General features: G+C 40.0%; 1 protein-coding gene across 1 annotated transcript in view; it reads left to right on the forward strand.

Moving 5' to 3' along the window:
• The first annotated feature begins 8,689 nt into the window (after window positions 1-8,689).
• The window catches only part of LOC137900193 (seizure protein 6 homolog), a 28,367-nt gene continuing 21,037 nt past the window's right edge, over window positions 8,690-16,019 (forward strand). The window contains 4 exon segments of the mRNA XM_068744256.1: window positions 8,690-8,736; window positions 8,738-9,203; window positions 9,300-9,480; window positions 9,916-10,037. Of these exon segments, the coding sequence (XP_068600357.1) occupies window positions 8,690-8,736; window positions 8,738-9,203; window positions 9,300-9,480; window positions 9,916-10,037 (816 nt within the window).

Here is a 16,019-nt window from a genome sequence, read left to right on the forward strand (position 1 = left end):
ATCTTGTGTAGAGGAAGTAGAATACCATCTTTGTCAAAAGAATAGTAATCAAAATATGAAACCTTCTATCTGCTTTCCATCAATTTTTAAAAACATTTCACACACATCATTTCTCTTCTCCTTCTGACCTCTCTTCTAATCCCGTTGACAAATCCTGCTTCGTTTTTGCGCGCAAGCTTCAGCAGAGTGGATGAAGAATATGCTTTTCGCATTACCCTTATTGCAGCAAATTTTTGTGCAGACTGATTTTTTGCTTGAAAAGTTGATCTCTTCATCCTTTGAACGATCCTGGAAATACATAAAGATCGAGGGGTTCACACTTGAATAAGATTGGCTCTTCCTTTCATTACAGCAAACTCAATCACAGACATACAATTGGACATTTTTACAACACTGCACCGATGGACAGCCTCTAAAGAAAACCCTTCCCTTTTAGAAAGGCACAGCTAATTCCCTGCTATCTGTAGATTTGTACTGCTTTTGATGACTCTATTGGAAACCATTTAGGAATTGTAGTATGTATGTTCTAATTATGCAACAACCTCATTATGCGACACAGAGACAGGGTCGGTTTCAAATGCTAGAAGTCTTATTTCCAAGGAAGGTGACTCTGCAGGAGAAGAACTCCCCTCAGAGTCTGACTGGGGCAACAGATGGGCATTTGCAGGGGGCTTGAGGAAGTGGAACTATTTAATGGTGTCTTTTGGTATAATTCGGCTTCAGACTTCACCTGTGTTTCAGAGAGAGAGAGAGAGAGAGAGAGAGAGAATTAGTTTACTTTTGGCTTCCTGCATGAGAGTATAATCTCTTTGTCCGTGGGTAATCATTTTGCATCTGGAGCAAATGTTTCGACACCTTTGAACTAAACTAGTATATATATATAATCTGTTCTAAAGATGGGCCTTTTGATATCTTGAGAACTTTTGCTTGTACTTTTTACCAAATTGTTTAAAGCAGCTTGAACATTCTCAGTCTCAGATTAAAAACGCCCGGGAGACCAAAATCTAAAGATTCTTAGACTACTCTTGATGTCTCTGAAATGTAAATCGCTTTTCTTTTTGTATATATCAGAAACCACTCAATATTATCTCTTAATAAAATGAGTGCCTTTTGGACTATGAACTATAGTATCATCAGGAATGACATGTGCCACATTGCGAAGGCTTTTGTTCGACCATTTTCAATTTAGCACACAGCTAAAGTCAAAACCGTTCGTGATATTTTCCCACTGCTGATGGAAATGTTATAGAGCTGGGAAATGATTTGAAGAGGAGAGGTGGAGGGAGCGCTATCAATCAGGTCGCTTTTAAATTCACCCTCTAATGTCTGTGCTGTCAGGAGGAGAGCCAGATGTAAAACCTGATCCCGCAGAGAAGGAACGAGCTCTGCTCACTTTTATATCAAACGCTTTTTTCATCCATATATAGTGTATATGTGACATAATTTTCCATGGCTAAATCAAACACTTGGGATTTGTTAATAAAAGGAAATGCATCACGCAACCCGGCTCCAGCTTCTTCACCCTGCTGCCATCTGGCAAATGATGCATTATGAAAATTGTTCACTATATACCACCAGACTACAGAGCTGTGACACTCCTCATCCTCCTCTGTTCTTCATCTACTTTTGAAGTGATTATGTATTCATTAGTTTATAAGGTAGCTTAATTATCTGCTTACTACCATACTATAACCAGGGTTTGGTTACAAAATCTAAATGAAGCTTAACTCTTGAATGTGAAACGCTCAGAAGTTGTTGATTTTTACACAGCTCTATTCTTAATTGACTCCACTGTGGAGTAGATGAGAAAAAATGAACAGATAAATTACTCTAATGGGAGGAAATGAAGCGTGAAAAGACACATTCCTCCCAGTATTTTGTGGGATGCAGCACATTGCTAAATTGAAATACAACGAGCATCTGACTTCTATACGAGACAGACTCTGCCATGATTACAGAAAATGATGTCATTTTAATGCCTTGAATTTGTACAAGACAGGGGTTCGTTTAGTCTTTAGTTCTCTGGTAAAAATTTAGTTTAAAAAAATGCTGATATAAAAATGAAAAGCAAAGAATGCACAGATGAATATAAATTCGCGACAGATGGGGAACGGGAAATGCCAATTCATTCAGCTGACGAAATGAATGATTGTAGAAAATTATGGCCAATTAAACCACATTCAACCCATCAGCACAGTGTTCTGATTTGTTTAAGGTTCGCCTATCTACCCCCCCGAGGCTTTTGTTCCAAGTTACAGTAGATATCATGCAAATAGTGGTGCCGGGAGGTTCTGTTTTTGTTCTGCTCCCACTTAAAGGTCAGGCCTTATGAGCTTCCCGGAACCATTACAGCACAGTTTTGTTTAAAGCCTGTCTGAAGGACAGCACTCAATGAACCGGATCACAGACGGGCCGTAATAAATGAAAGCGAAAAGTTATTGTTCCGCTCAATGAAGTCAAAGGGCAGACTGAGGATGAGAGTGGGTCTCACTTCAATCTGCTGTTATCACAGACAAACTGTTAAAGGGCAAATTTAATGTTCTCTGGTTGGAATATATATACAGTCATGAATAAAATGTTTATTTAAAATTACTGTGAGGGGAATTAATTTTGACGTATTATTTTATTTTAAATTTTTATATTGATTACATTACATTTTCCATCAGTTACTACATTTCTTTTGACTTTTCATGCACCTGTCAAACCAAATGAAATGAATTTGTTATATAGTATCTCAGCCTCGTCCACTTTTTTCCTAAATGCCTACCTTATTGCTTTGTGCAAACTTTGAATCTGCACATGTGCCTATACTGCAGTGATTTGCAGCAAGTATACGCTGATGAAATTTTCACCTGAGGTGTAAACCACGAGAAGAGAACCCTAAAAGGAGTCATGTAGAGCAATCTGAAGATGTCGTATCTGAGCGCAACGGAAGCTGCTTATTGATTTGCTTGTCTAGTGGCTCTCTGGAATAATAAGAAAATAAAGCCCCTGGATATGAGGAGATTGATGTCAATCAGCAGCCCGCCTCGAGTGTAGCTTGTCCCATCTTATTAGTGGTCTCTTCATGCGCTGAGTGCTCGCTGATGACTCCATTGATATGCATCCGAAGAGAGGAAGCTGTCTGTTGCCATCTTGAGGAGAATTCCCCTGTGATTGCTCACTTCTGTCAGAGTTGGTCGAGACTGAGAGAATGACATGGATGATCAAGATGGCCAGATACCCCCTTCACCACAGCGGAGAAGAGACTTAAGGATGCAAACATGCCTTATAACTTCAAAAGTCCTCTATAAGCCCTGTATGCCAAAGAAAAACAAATCAACAGTACAGATGCTCAGTTCATTTTGGAGCTTTAAATGCATTTCTAGTTGAGCAGGTAGTATAAAAGCACACAAAAAAATCATAACGCAATTCAAATATACTAAACCAACTCTACCTATCATACAGGCTGATAATATGCATGGATTTCAGAATAAATGATAAGTGTAAAAGTTTATAAGTAACAGAAACAGTAAAAAATAAGACAAATAAAATGCAAAGCTGTGATGAATTAAGAAGCCATTTATAATGTATTAGAATTAAGAGCTCTTATTGCACATAGGCGATGCATTAAACTTGGACCCATGACAACACAGCCTGTTCGGGCATAATGCTTGCAGCAGAGTATTCTTTAAAAATTTAAAGACAGACTGTGCTAAGCTATTTGTAAATGTGGCAAGTTACTATCATACGATCCCATTTAAATTGCATCACTTCATTCTGTCGAGCCAGATTGTCATCACTGACTGAATTAGTGGTAGACTTCGCTGCAGGTTTTAACATTTGATTCCAAACAGTGTTGTGAACCATTAGAGGTGGTGTGACATTACATGCCCGGATATGATGAGACATAAGGACACAATCAGTTTCTTGAAATAGCTCCCCGCCCCAGACTTTTAAGACCTCTGGTTTCCTCTGAGACTCTAAATGTGTAAATGGACAAAGAAACATTTCACTAACTCAATTTCTCAAAGGATAATAAATAGTATTTCATTGTATTCATGCCACTGCTCAAGATAAGATAACAGTAATCTAATTCTGTCATGGTAATTACCACCTCTAATTTATGAATTACTACAACCAATTAGCCAGCCTCATTGCGGTGTGATGTAATGCAGGTGCCATTATAACGTCTTGAATGTGCACAATGCTATCTAAAGGATTTCTAGTGGTTGGGTGTACTTCAGTTAATTAAGTTTTTCAAAGGTGCAGAGTAGCGAGGGATATTCGGTTTCACTCAGCCTATAGAAAACATTTTTTTTAATCACTGTTTGTGTGGTGCAATGTGCAGCACAACTTTGACAAATTATCACATCTGTCATCTGATTTTTTTCCATGTCTGTAACGAGAATCCTTTGGTGTGAAGGGTTAATAGCACAACTCCCATTCTGTGAACCTGACAGAGCGCATCGCAATCACTTTGCTCTGACAGTAGACAGGCTACGCCAGCGTATTACATATAACATCTATACCTGATTGGAGTCCTTCAAGCACAATAAATTTAAATTGGCTTGCAGTGTGGTGTGATTTTCTAACTGTAGATTGAAACATATGACAAAAGGGCCCGCCTGTGTTTCTATAAAGAAGATCAGGGACTGGTTCAAGTTGAAAGTTTGTCATCCTTACAATAATTCAGACGATCTTGGGTTACCAGTCAGTGCAGCTTTTGCTGATCATTTCATGAATCAATAAGTTATATATAAATATCTATATTCCCTATATATGGACACAATAATGTCCTTCCTAAATTCAAATATATTATTACATCCTCCATACTTTACTTGTTATCTTTTCTGCATGCTATTTTAATATTTTATTTTAATCTGTTCTGCTTAATCTGTCGGGGCAGTTACGCAATTTGATTAGTCTCAGGATAAACTGCATTTTCCCAGGATGCTTTAAGGTTATGCACTTTGCATCAATATGAATTTCATAATAAAATTCTTTATTTTATAATTAAACCATCAGGATTTTCAGCAGCTAAAAAAAAGTTTAAAGCCAATTCAAATAATTTACAACTTCTGAATGTGGCATGCATTTAAAAAAGGCATTAATTGGTTATTTCCTGGTTAAATCAATTCACATTACTATTGATGGAAGCACTGCATTTAAAATGTAGCTTTATTCTCTCATACACCAATTAAAGGTCAGCAAGGGGAACAGCAAAGCAGGAGGATTTGCTCCTCTGTAATCACCGCGGTGATGTCTTCAACCTGTACGCATTGATCCTGTATTGATCTGTGTATGAGAAACCCAGGGTTTAATCCAGTTCCTCATTCTTGCGCTCCACTTTCACTAGAGACTGAAGGGCAGCAAATAGATGATCGAATGCTCACTGTCAAAGATAAATACAGAGAAGGATGTGGTTACTTGCTATGTGTTGTTTTTGTTGCATCACAACAGAAACAACACATTTAAAAAAATGCCAATTTGCCCTACAACACGAGTGCGCTTGAGATCCTAATGTGCGTCTATAATTTATGAAGACCTCCCTTTATTCTCTTTATTCTCACTGGATTTTAACCGTGTCAAATGCATGTAGTTTCCCGTTATTGTGCAGCTTTCGCCGCTCTTGTGACAGAATAAGGTTACAAGGAAATGTCCCTCCATCTGAGAACATCAGAAGGTTTTTCAATTGCTTCCGCCCCCAAGACAGATGCATGTGATGTTTTCAAGTTTGCCAGTAAAATATGAAACCATTTATCAATTCTGTTAGCCTGCAAGAGCATTCAAATAAAATGTTGACTCTCTCTTGGATAGTCGGATCAATCTTTTATTAGCTTGATAGCAGTAAAACTAGCCTGCATCAGCAAAATGTTGCAGTGACTTACAGCCATGCTCAAAGTTTTACGAGCAAAGCAGAGATCCTCCGGCAGCACAGTCCGTTTTCACGTTTTCATTTCAAACCTAAATGTCTGCATCCCATTATGGAGATTTTTACAGGATCATTGTTAACAAAGTAATATTTCACAAGCCTCCCTGCAAACCAATTTACTGATCTGTTTCAGAGAGGAAGGAAAAGAAGTTTGCACTTGCAATCAATACACCCAAAATGAGGCAGTCCAATACAGACTATACGAGCTTGCTAATTAATCTGGGGTTAGAAACTGATCACACGGTGATTAAAGGCGTAGACAGTAGGCTGGCTGTGAAACTATGGAGCAGCGTTTGTACAAATACCACTAAGAGTTTCACAGACCTCCAGTAGAGCTTCAAAACACAAACATTGATAAAGAAACCACCTTGAAAAGCATTTGAAAATATATATTTAGACTTTTCCCTCGCATCTGTATTTTACTAGATGTTGTGTTTGTAAATGACCTGCAGAGCATTTTAAGAAAAATCTTACATCCGTTCTGACAGCTGAGCAAAAAGAAATGCTTACTGTGAGGATCTGTCACTCATTCATCGGCCATCAACAACATCCTCTCGTCTGTAAGCATGAAAAGTGTTCCGGCAGCTTTCCTTTCTCATTAAGATGAACTGTCATCACGGCTGCAAACTAATTAAGGTGTCAAAGCAGATGAAATGGTCTCATTTAGCCACATTTACATAGTTAAATAAGAGCCTTGCATGAACTCAATTTGATATTCATCTTATGTCTTTTTTTACGGAATACAAGGCACACAGAATTTCGGCTTAACATCCATGTTGAATAAAAATGCATTATAATGTACTAAAATAAGGCGAAAGCATAAAGTACAAAGTAATAAATGAAGGAAAACAGAATAATACGGAGCTCGTATTTGATCCAGCTGTATATTTAGTCAACCTCCTAAAACCTCTTGACTAAAGTTTATTTTCATGATTGGCAGAACCCAAAGAAACAAACTGAATTTCTACCTCTGTCTTCACAGGATAGAGAGTGAAGCTGCCAACACACACACACACACACACACAAGATAACTTCGAATTAGCATTAGAATTTCAAAACCTGAAGAAAACTCTTTCCACGTGACATGACGGCCCATAAATGAGGCAAAACTCTTTGTAGTCATCTGGGTTTGTCAAACCAGCAGCCAGATGGAGAACATTTGATCATTTCAGGATAACCATCCTGTTAAATCCTGCTGAGAACATAGGGAACAAAGAAGTTCACATTTCCTAAGGTTTAGACTGTTGGGAGGCATTTGCATTGGTTGGAAAACATTTATTCATCAGATTTACCCCAGTTAGATGAAAATGTTGACGATAATTGGCTAAATACGGGACGTTTAGACTCACAGTACAATTATTTAGCTACATAAGAAAAGAGACTGCTCAAATTAAAATAGCTGTGTGTTCAAACTAGTGCAGAGAAGAGTACGCAATTAGTTTTGTAGTATATTTAAATGTCCCTTTAAATTTGGCCACATTCTAAGGTGCGGAAGGGTCTGTGTCTAAAACCAGAATTTTAACTGCCTCAATCAACATTTTCACAGTCTCATTTAATGTTAAAGTAATGCCTCATGAAATCATTTACCCAATGACTAAGGCTAAAGACATCCAGACGCTACCAACAGCTTTAACCCTTCAGTTATCTTCAATTTAAGAATGCAGTTTGCGATGTCTACTTCCCAACAAAGATGCTGCTTTATTATTTTACCAAGCTAATGCTTTAGCAATAATTAAACACGTGCATCTGTTTGCTGGTACTAAACTGCAACCGTTTACATGACTGCTGCCTCAAAACGGATGCTCAATTTGTCTATTAGATGTCATAAAAATGTCAGCACTAAAATGGCGGTTTCTGCAGAGAATGTGTTTCATTTTGTCTTTTTCACCTTAAAGGATGACTTTAAAGGTTTTGTTTAAGCTTGTGTTAGACAAAACATTTACTTGATCTTTGCAATGTGTGAAAACTCCTCATATAATTAAATATATTAGATATACTTTTTTTTCTATGTGGATACACAATAATGTTTTACAGTTGACACCCACAGGTTCATGTATTTCCCCCCCCACTGCTTCAGAGCTGAACATGTAACACTGACTGCTCTGCGGCATGATTGAGTGGTGTGTGTGTGTGTGTGTGTGTGTGAAAAAGAAGGATATTTTCCTGCAAAAAAATAAAACAGAAAAATATGTGTTTTTATACATAGGTTAAATTACAAAGTTATTCCAGCTCCGTGTTTCTCAGCTCTCACACCTGACTGCCGGTCTAATTGTGAAATTTCTCTTTGATAATAAAATGTATTTCTGCATTCTGCTCACCACAGTCGCTATTATTGTCTTCTTATGGTTCACAGGTGACTTGTTTAATTGAACTTATATCGCTGAAATGGTTAATCTAAAATGATGCATACTGAACATTCTACATATGTTGTGTGCTTTCGGCCCTTAGGAATCTGTACAATAAATGAGTGTGTTGTGCATGCTACATGCAGTGACCTACATTATGTAAACCCATCAGATGGTTGTGCTCTTATTATAGCTTCTATAATGGATAGTACGAGGAATTACACTTCTGTATAGCTGAAAACCAAACACACACACACACTCATGGTCATAATGAACTGATTTTAATAGCAACCAAGTAAGTGTGGCAGAATTACACATAAGGCCAGCCTCTCACCTCATTAGGCATCACTGTGGTAGATTATCGGCAGGCAGACTTGATGATTCTATAATGAAACTGTCAAGAAAACATACTGCACTCGGGTACTGTGTGATGCATTTGGAGCTTACTGGCCTGAATTTTTTTGCTTACCACAAACATCTTTTTTTTTTTTCTACACTCAGGTCTAAAGCAAAGCAACAGTATACATAAGAGGACACTGGCTCCAGACAGGGATTCTTCAACACTGGACACAGAGAGTGAAGTCCAGGCTGTCACCACCGCCTCATCAATGAACATCCCGAACCACCAGCCCATTTTCAGGGGCCTGCTGCTGCATGAGCACCTACTAACGAGGGAGTTTGAGGGGGACCAGCACTTTTTTAGGAGGGATGGCTCTGTCGCTGAATATTCCCCCATGATGGGCTCTGAGTCTGCCTCAGATGCACAAGATCCTGTCACTCAGCTGGTGCCCCATGAGGATGCCCCAGCTTTCTCAGACATTGCTAGTACTGCCACGGCCACGGCCACCTCCCCACTGACCACATTTCCTCCCACAACACTGAGGCCGCCCATGCCTCTACCTCAAAAGATGTCTTCAAATGAGAAAACTAGGGAGCCAAACAAGGTAGAGGCAACAACAGGCTCTCTCACCACTCATGTGACACAAAACAATGAAGATTCAACCACTGAGAATAACCCGGTGGCTTCTGTTTTCTCGCAGAGAAGTCAGCCTCAAAGTTGGAGTGCTTCTCCTGCAGAGGCCTCCCTTGCAGGAAAAGGGGACATCAGGGAAGCAGTGAAACACAAAGTCAGCCCACATCATTCATTACCCAAACCAGCTGCCGCTACGACATCTACAACCATTACTACAACCACCACCATCACCACAATGCAAACAGCAGGTATCTTTTACTTCAGTGACTTTCAATGTTATACATAAAAGCCTCTTCTGTGACATAAACATGGCATCCAAATGACATTTACCGGCTCAGAATACCTCCAGATTTTGCTCGTTCATCCCAGAGGACAGCAAAATTAAGCGTCCGGTCATCAGCGTCACTTCAGTGTTATTTTGCACACTGCACACCACTATTTGTCACTCCATCGGGGATAACAGTGCTGCTCATGTGTCAAAATATAATGTGATGTTCCCTGATGTGTCCTGCTTGTCCTTTCCACTGGCCACAGATGGCTGAAGGCCAATATGAGCAGTGTTGGAAGGAAATCTGGAGAGCTAGTTAGAGGGTTAAAGGGTCAATGGAGACACAGGTGGGCTGTCAGGAAGATCAGTCACCTGGGAAAAATTGAATAACTTGTCTTTTCACTGTCTCCCACAGAGGCATGCAATCTGAATTTCACTGACCCTGAAGCTAACATTGAAATTCGGCAGCATCTTGACTCTGGACTGGAGTGCAACTACTTGATTACTGTCTACCTGGGATATGGCATTGAGGTTCAGGTCAGTTGAAAGCTCACTATATTGATGTATGATGTTGTCCCTTCAGAATACTTTATTATTCCCAAAAGGGAAATTCAGGAATTCATCAGTTTTTAGTATAAAATATGCTATATGATAAAGTTAAAAAAGGTTGCACCTTTAACGAGTATCGCTTGATAGACTATTTTTGGGCAGTTGTGGGCATCGATAAAACTGAAAATACTGTCTCTTTTTCACCTCCAACATTTTTACCAGCTATAGCTATTTGATGATGAGCAAGTCATTTACAGCAGACAGATCTCTGAGTGCAAATAAAACAGCACAGTTATGGTTAAAACCAAGAGTTAGGTAGGTATGTATTTATTTATTTCAGGCAATGACAAACAAGCAAACAAAACAAAACAAAACAAACCGTGCCTCATCGCACGAGCCACATTTAAGAGTTACCTGAAAGACAGTAAAGGTCAGAGCATAAAATCAGGTGATCATTGATTTCAGGTTGGTAAGTTTTAGCAATATAATTCACACAGAGATAGTCATGGTACCCACTATTACTTTGACCTATTAACAATTGATTGTAGCCATTCTAACAAGCGTGCCGCTGTTTGAGTCTTCATAAAACGCTTCTAAACATAAAATAATGCTGCCGATACCAGTGACGTATATTAGTCTTTCTCTTCTAAAGCTTTTACAGCATTTTCTGGTCTCGTGTGGGTCGACAGAGATAGACAGGCAGAAAAGTGCTGGGGTGAGTGGGCGGATGGTGGCAAAAGTGCTGGGGTCTGTTTCAGGTTGAATGTTTGCTTGGTAAGTCTTTTTACAAAAGGTTATAAAAAATTAACTGTCGCTGTGTGTGTGTGTGTGTGTGTGTGTGTGAGTGTTCCCTGGTATTTGCAATTCCTCAAACACCTCATTTACCACAGGAGAATTCAAAATGTGTGAGCTTTGTCTTGCTGCCTCTGGAGGGCTAAGATAAGTCTTGACAGAGGATATGTTTGCGAGTGAGTTCTTTTTTCACCCCCCCCCCCCCAGGTAACTTAATTCTTAATTTTTGGACCGCTTAAAGCCACAGCCATGCTTACCTGCGCATGCGCATTCACACACACACACACACACATATGTGTATTTCACAACATTTGCTATATGAGCTCGCAACTTCTACTGCTTTGCCTGTGCATTTAGGCAGAAACTCCCTTGGAGCAATACGAGACGGGCAGATGATATAGACATTTTATCTTCCTATACCATACCATGATAAAGAACCATTAGAAAGCTGTGTGTTTCAGCACCACCATGTGAACAGATGGGGCCACAGTCTCCCTCTCTCCTAAAGCTGAAAAGATATTGATCTGATGGCAAACGATACAGAAAACTGCTTGGCACAGCGAAATAGAATGAGTTGCTGACAGAGACATCAAATCACAGAAAATTGAAAGCTAGATATTGAAGTCCAGTGTGTGTCGTTCCTGCTCTCTTAAGTAACCTGTGAAGCTCGTCTGGTTCGAGGATTTCCAGGTCCAAAGAGTTTAAATGAAGGAGATCAGAAAGGAGAGTTCTGGAGTAGTAGTGACTTGTGCACAAGCTATGTTTTACACATAAAGAAAACTGGGTAAAATGCAACAAGCATCCCGAGAACAGGAGACATTATGGTCAACAGCAGGTCACAGAACAGGAACGCTGTCATTTGTAATTTTTTTTTTTTTTTTTTCCTTGGCTACAGGCGGATCGGTTAAACTGTAACGTGACGAGCAATTCTTCCTACCTCAAATTTGGAACGAATGGATTGGTATGGCTTGATTTGGCAGCTCATTGGAAATGGTGCGCTGTAGGACAGATTACATTGCGGATATGAAGCTGCACAGGCCTGGAGCGTCATGGTCATGTGTTAAACACGACAGCTAGCAATAAATGTATCCAAAGGAGTAATATCACATATGGGACATTGTCTCGTGTCCTTGTAGACCAGTTGTTGCAAAGGTAATTTAATAACAACAGATGATACATATAAGCCAGCAACTGGGTCATTTCATTGAAGGCCGATATAAAAAAAAGATAAATAAAAGTTGAAATGAACAGCTTATATTATTGTTAATATCCTTTTTTAATTATATATTTACATGTAATTTTAATGGTACTAATCAAATAGGATGGGAAGTTGCCTCTTTTAACGGGACACTACCAGTCCAAAACACTGACCAGCATTAGGCAAGGGCAAAGGATGGAAATAAGGCAAAAGGTATTTAAAATAATTTTGATTAGACTGGTCCATATTTATTTATCTATATGTATATTTGTGAACAAATCCTTTTCAGTCTTGTCCAGCACAATAGGCACCAGTATTCAACATCAGATAGATTGGAAGGGATTAAATAAGCAGGATGAGACCTTTTCTGTGTTTGCACAATTCTTTCAGCAGCTGGCAGCATGCAAGGCAGGATGTGATGAAAATTTAATCAGGAGAATTTACTGTCCTCATCCCGAAACCTCTCGGCCACAGCTAGCCGTATATAATATGTTTTCCCATCTGGTGATTCTGGCTGGCGTACAACATATTTACAGAATAATGGCATAAATATTAGGTGGGTTGATGTAACACCAATTTTCAACAGTGAGATATCTAATGGTTTAATAATGGCTGAAATTATATTTAAACAAAGGTCTATTGGTATGTACAAAAATAGACCTTTTATCCACACATTGCATAAATGAAAGTTTTTAACAGGTAAATTTGCGACATCTCCATCTCATTTTTGGGCTCTTTAGCTCGTCTTCTTAGAGTAACTATGGCAATAAGGTTTTAGAACAGGACAGATGGAAGTTCCCAGAACCGCGCTGTGGCATTAAAGTGCTTAAAATCTGTTTGAGCTTTTTTTTTTTTTTTTGACAAAATAAATCTGCAGCGTTAGCTAGCAATCGGTTCTTTCCAGGCCATCTGTCCTCCTCTGATTTCTCCATCTTCTCTGCTCTTCATCGCTACCTGGGTCTCAAAGAGTTGCCATCTGAAGCTCTGCACAGGTTGTCCCCGTTCTGTTTCATGGTGCCCCCATCTGTGCGCTCTTGCTAAAAGATAATGCATTGTGTAGGGAGGAGTAAGGGTGGTTGACACATTTCAGGGGTTAGCAGCCCAGATGTGGCCAATTTCTTCCAGTAGCTCAAAGGCTGATTGGGAGAGTGCTTCCATTTTCTGACAGGTTTAAAGCAGTATCATTCAGGGAGATGGCAAGTGAGGATCTTGAGGTCAAATGCTGTTTAACTATATTTTTTCTCTTCTCATCCCTCTCACAATTATGTGATCCTTCTATTTTGTTTTCTGCATTTCCACCCGGCTCTCATTTGCGACACTCACTGACACTCTTGTCTGCCTCCTCTATCAGGTCTCAATCACTTTTAGCTCTTGTAGAACACAGAATGTTAACACAAAGAAAGCTTCAACTGATTGAAAAATGTCATCATGAATATATATATGTATATTTCTTCTTCTAGGTATCTTGATTGAAATAACAGTCAAATGGAAATAGTATGTATCTTAAGGAAAATTAATATTATTACAGAAATGGCAGATTACTAAATTAGAGATAGTCCTTTGCCGAGCCGAGCCATTATGACATGTATGAAAAGGATTTAGTCGTCGACCAAGTGAAAACTGGAATCTACTTGATTTATTTTGTTCAAGTTTATGAATATGAAACAACGGCCTCACGTGTCAGCTTGGGGAAATTAAAGCCTCCATATTTATCATCCTCAAATAAGTGAATTGTTTTCCAAACAGCTAATGAGCTGCATGTTCACAGAGTTATGCCTCAAGGTTGATCATCGATGTCCCTTTAAGGACTGAGATGCTATAGCACCTGCCAAATGTGTATCGGTAACCCTGACCTGAGGGTTAACGATGGGTATTTGATGCCGCCTCTGTGACCGCACTCTTGACTCCAATCAATAGCCACGTTAATAAGCAGCGCCAACACTTGATACACAGTCTCCTCTCAGTGCTGGGTGAATTGCCGTATTGATCTGGGAACTCCCATTTTAATTCTAGCATTCCTTACAAGGGGAGCAAACTGCGCCCAGCGCTGACTCTGGCCAAATGTGGCTTGTGAGGAAAATAATTCAATTTACACTGTCATTGTTCACTGACCGATAGCGCTCTCGTCATATAAAAGGGCAGCAAGACAGCGCTTCCTTGACAGGCAAGCCTTGACACTTTTGTACAACCGGTAGTTACCCTCTAAACTACAATGATGCAGGTAATCCTCATCACCTCTGGCCCTCAGCTGCATAAATAGGTCCACGCCACACAGACGCTGTATGTCCCAGAGAAACTGATCCCGACTGAGGAATGGAGGCCAAAGACAGGCTTGCTGGCTTTAATCAGCTTGATAGAAGGCAGCCGGAGAAGGAAGACTTCATCATGTTGTGCCTCGGGGGGGAGTAAGACAGGGCATAAAAGAGGCCAGTTTGATCTTGATGAGCGTTTTAGGGTGTCAGGGCTTTGCAGAGATGAGTTTTCACGGGGACTAGCCACCCTGAGACGAAGGCTTTCAGGTGACACTAATTGCTCCTCCACCCAGCGAGCTGTCATACAGGGAGAAGGCTGTCTAGCAGAAGACAGTGTTCTCCCCAAACTCTTGCGGTGGCATGATGAGAATTGGACAGTGAATGTGCATTCTGGTAAAATACAGAGAGTAAATTAGAAATCGGCGCATTTAAATACAAGCTGAAAATGCACAGTGAGGCAAATATACAGAAATAGAAAGGCGTGACAGAGACTTCAGAAATTGATGTGGATTTCTCAGAAAAGCAAGGCTCTCGTCTCATGGCGGCTCCTGAGACAGCGAGGGTCTCGGTGTGTGTTTTAGTGTAAGGGAAAACACCCCACCAGCGTTAGAGGAGATGGTCTCTCTGTGGTGGAGGTACTGGGAGCAAAACAGGGACCATTTTAAAACTGAACTCATTGTTTTCATCCTTGTGCTCCAACACATTCTCATTAAAATTTCTGCTCTTGCTGATTGGTGAGGATCCATTGTTTTAGAAGACGGCGCTAATCGGAAACGGCCTTGGCGGTTTTCAGTAGAGGTGAATGTTCATTTCTGATAACGTTGTTACATAACAATCACCGCCAGAACTCATTTTCGAGTGAGTTTATCGGAAGATGCACAAAAAACAGCAACCGGATGGGTGCACTGAGATAATTCACATGTGAGCCTCAGACACGGAGCAATCAGGTGCGTGTTGTGTTCTCCTGCATAAGCCGATGTGTTCTATCATAGTAATAATGACACTGCAGCTGGTAAGTCCAATGGCTGTTGATTTATTTCCCCCTTGCAGCAGGGTCCTTTAATTTCCATGTATGGTGGGATCATTTAGATGGCATACTGCTCATCTCTGCATCAGCAATGGCTCCTGCGAGTCAGTGTAAATGTTCATTGCAGAGCACTACCAGATGTTTTCGACAGTAAATTATCAGTGGAAGTAGGTCTCTGCAGACAGTTAGCTCACGGTTTACTTACAGATTAATTAATAAATGAGAGAGGAAAGATTACATGCCACATGGTAAAAGTGTCATTTGTTTCGATGCACCTGCAGAATATTTTTATTTCTCGCCTATGCATTTTGTCCCGTTTAATAGAAGATAGCAACACTCTAATTGCATGAAACTGATTCTTTGATCTCTGACACGGTCAGATATCGGCGCTGACTCTAGCTACAGATTAAAGCCCATGCCAGGCTGCTTTCTGTTTGGATGTGATAAGATGGCTCTTCACCCCGGCTCACTATCAGGCAGTTTAACACAGCAGCACGCTGGAAGCTCCCTGTTCTACAAAGGCCATGGTAAACACAGAAAGATCAAGGCACTCTGAAACATTTATTTTAGAGATTTCCGCCCATCCTTTGTGTCCTGAGTGAAGTTCCACCCTCGTGATTGTGTTGTGGCCTTGTAGGATGGGCTGTTCTTTATTGGGGTCTGATTGAAAAGACCGGCCAGAGGAGAGAGAGAGATGACCC

This window comes from Brachionichthys hirsutus, chromosome 10 (assembly GCF_040956055.1).
Source record: "Brachionichthys hirsutus isolate HB-005 chromosome 10, CSIRO-AGI_Bhir_v1, whole genome shotgun sequence".
NCBI classification, from domain to species: domain Eukaryota; kingdom Metazoa; phylum Chordata; class Actinopteri; order Lophiiformes; family Brachionichthyidae; genus Brachionichthys; species Brachionichthys hirsutus.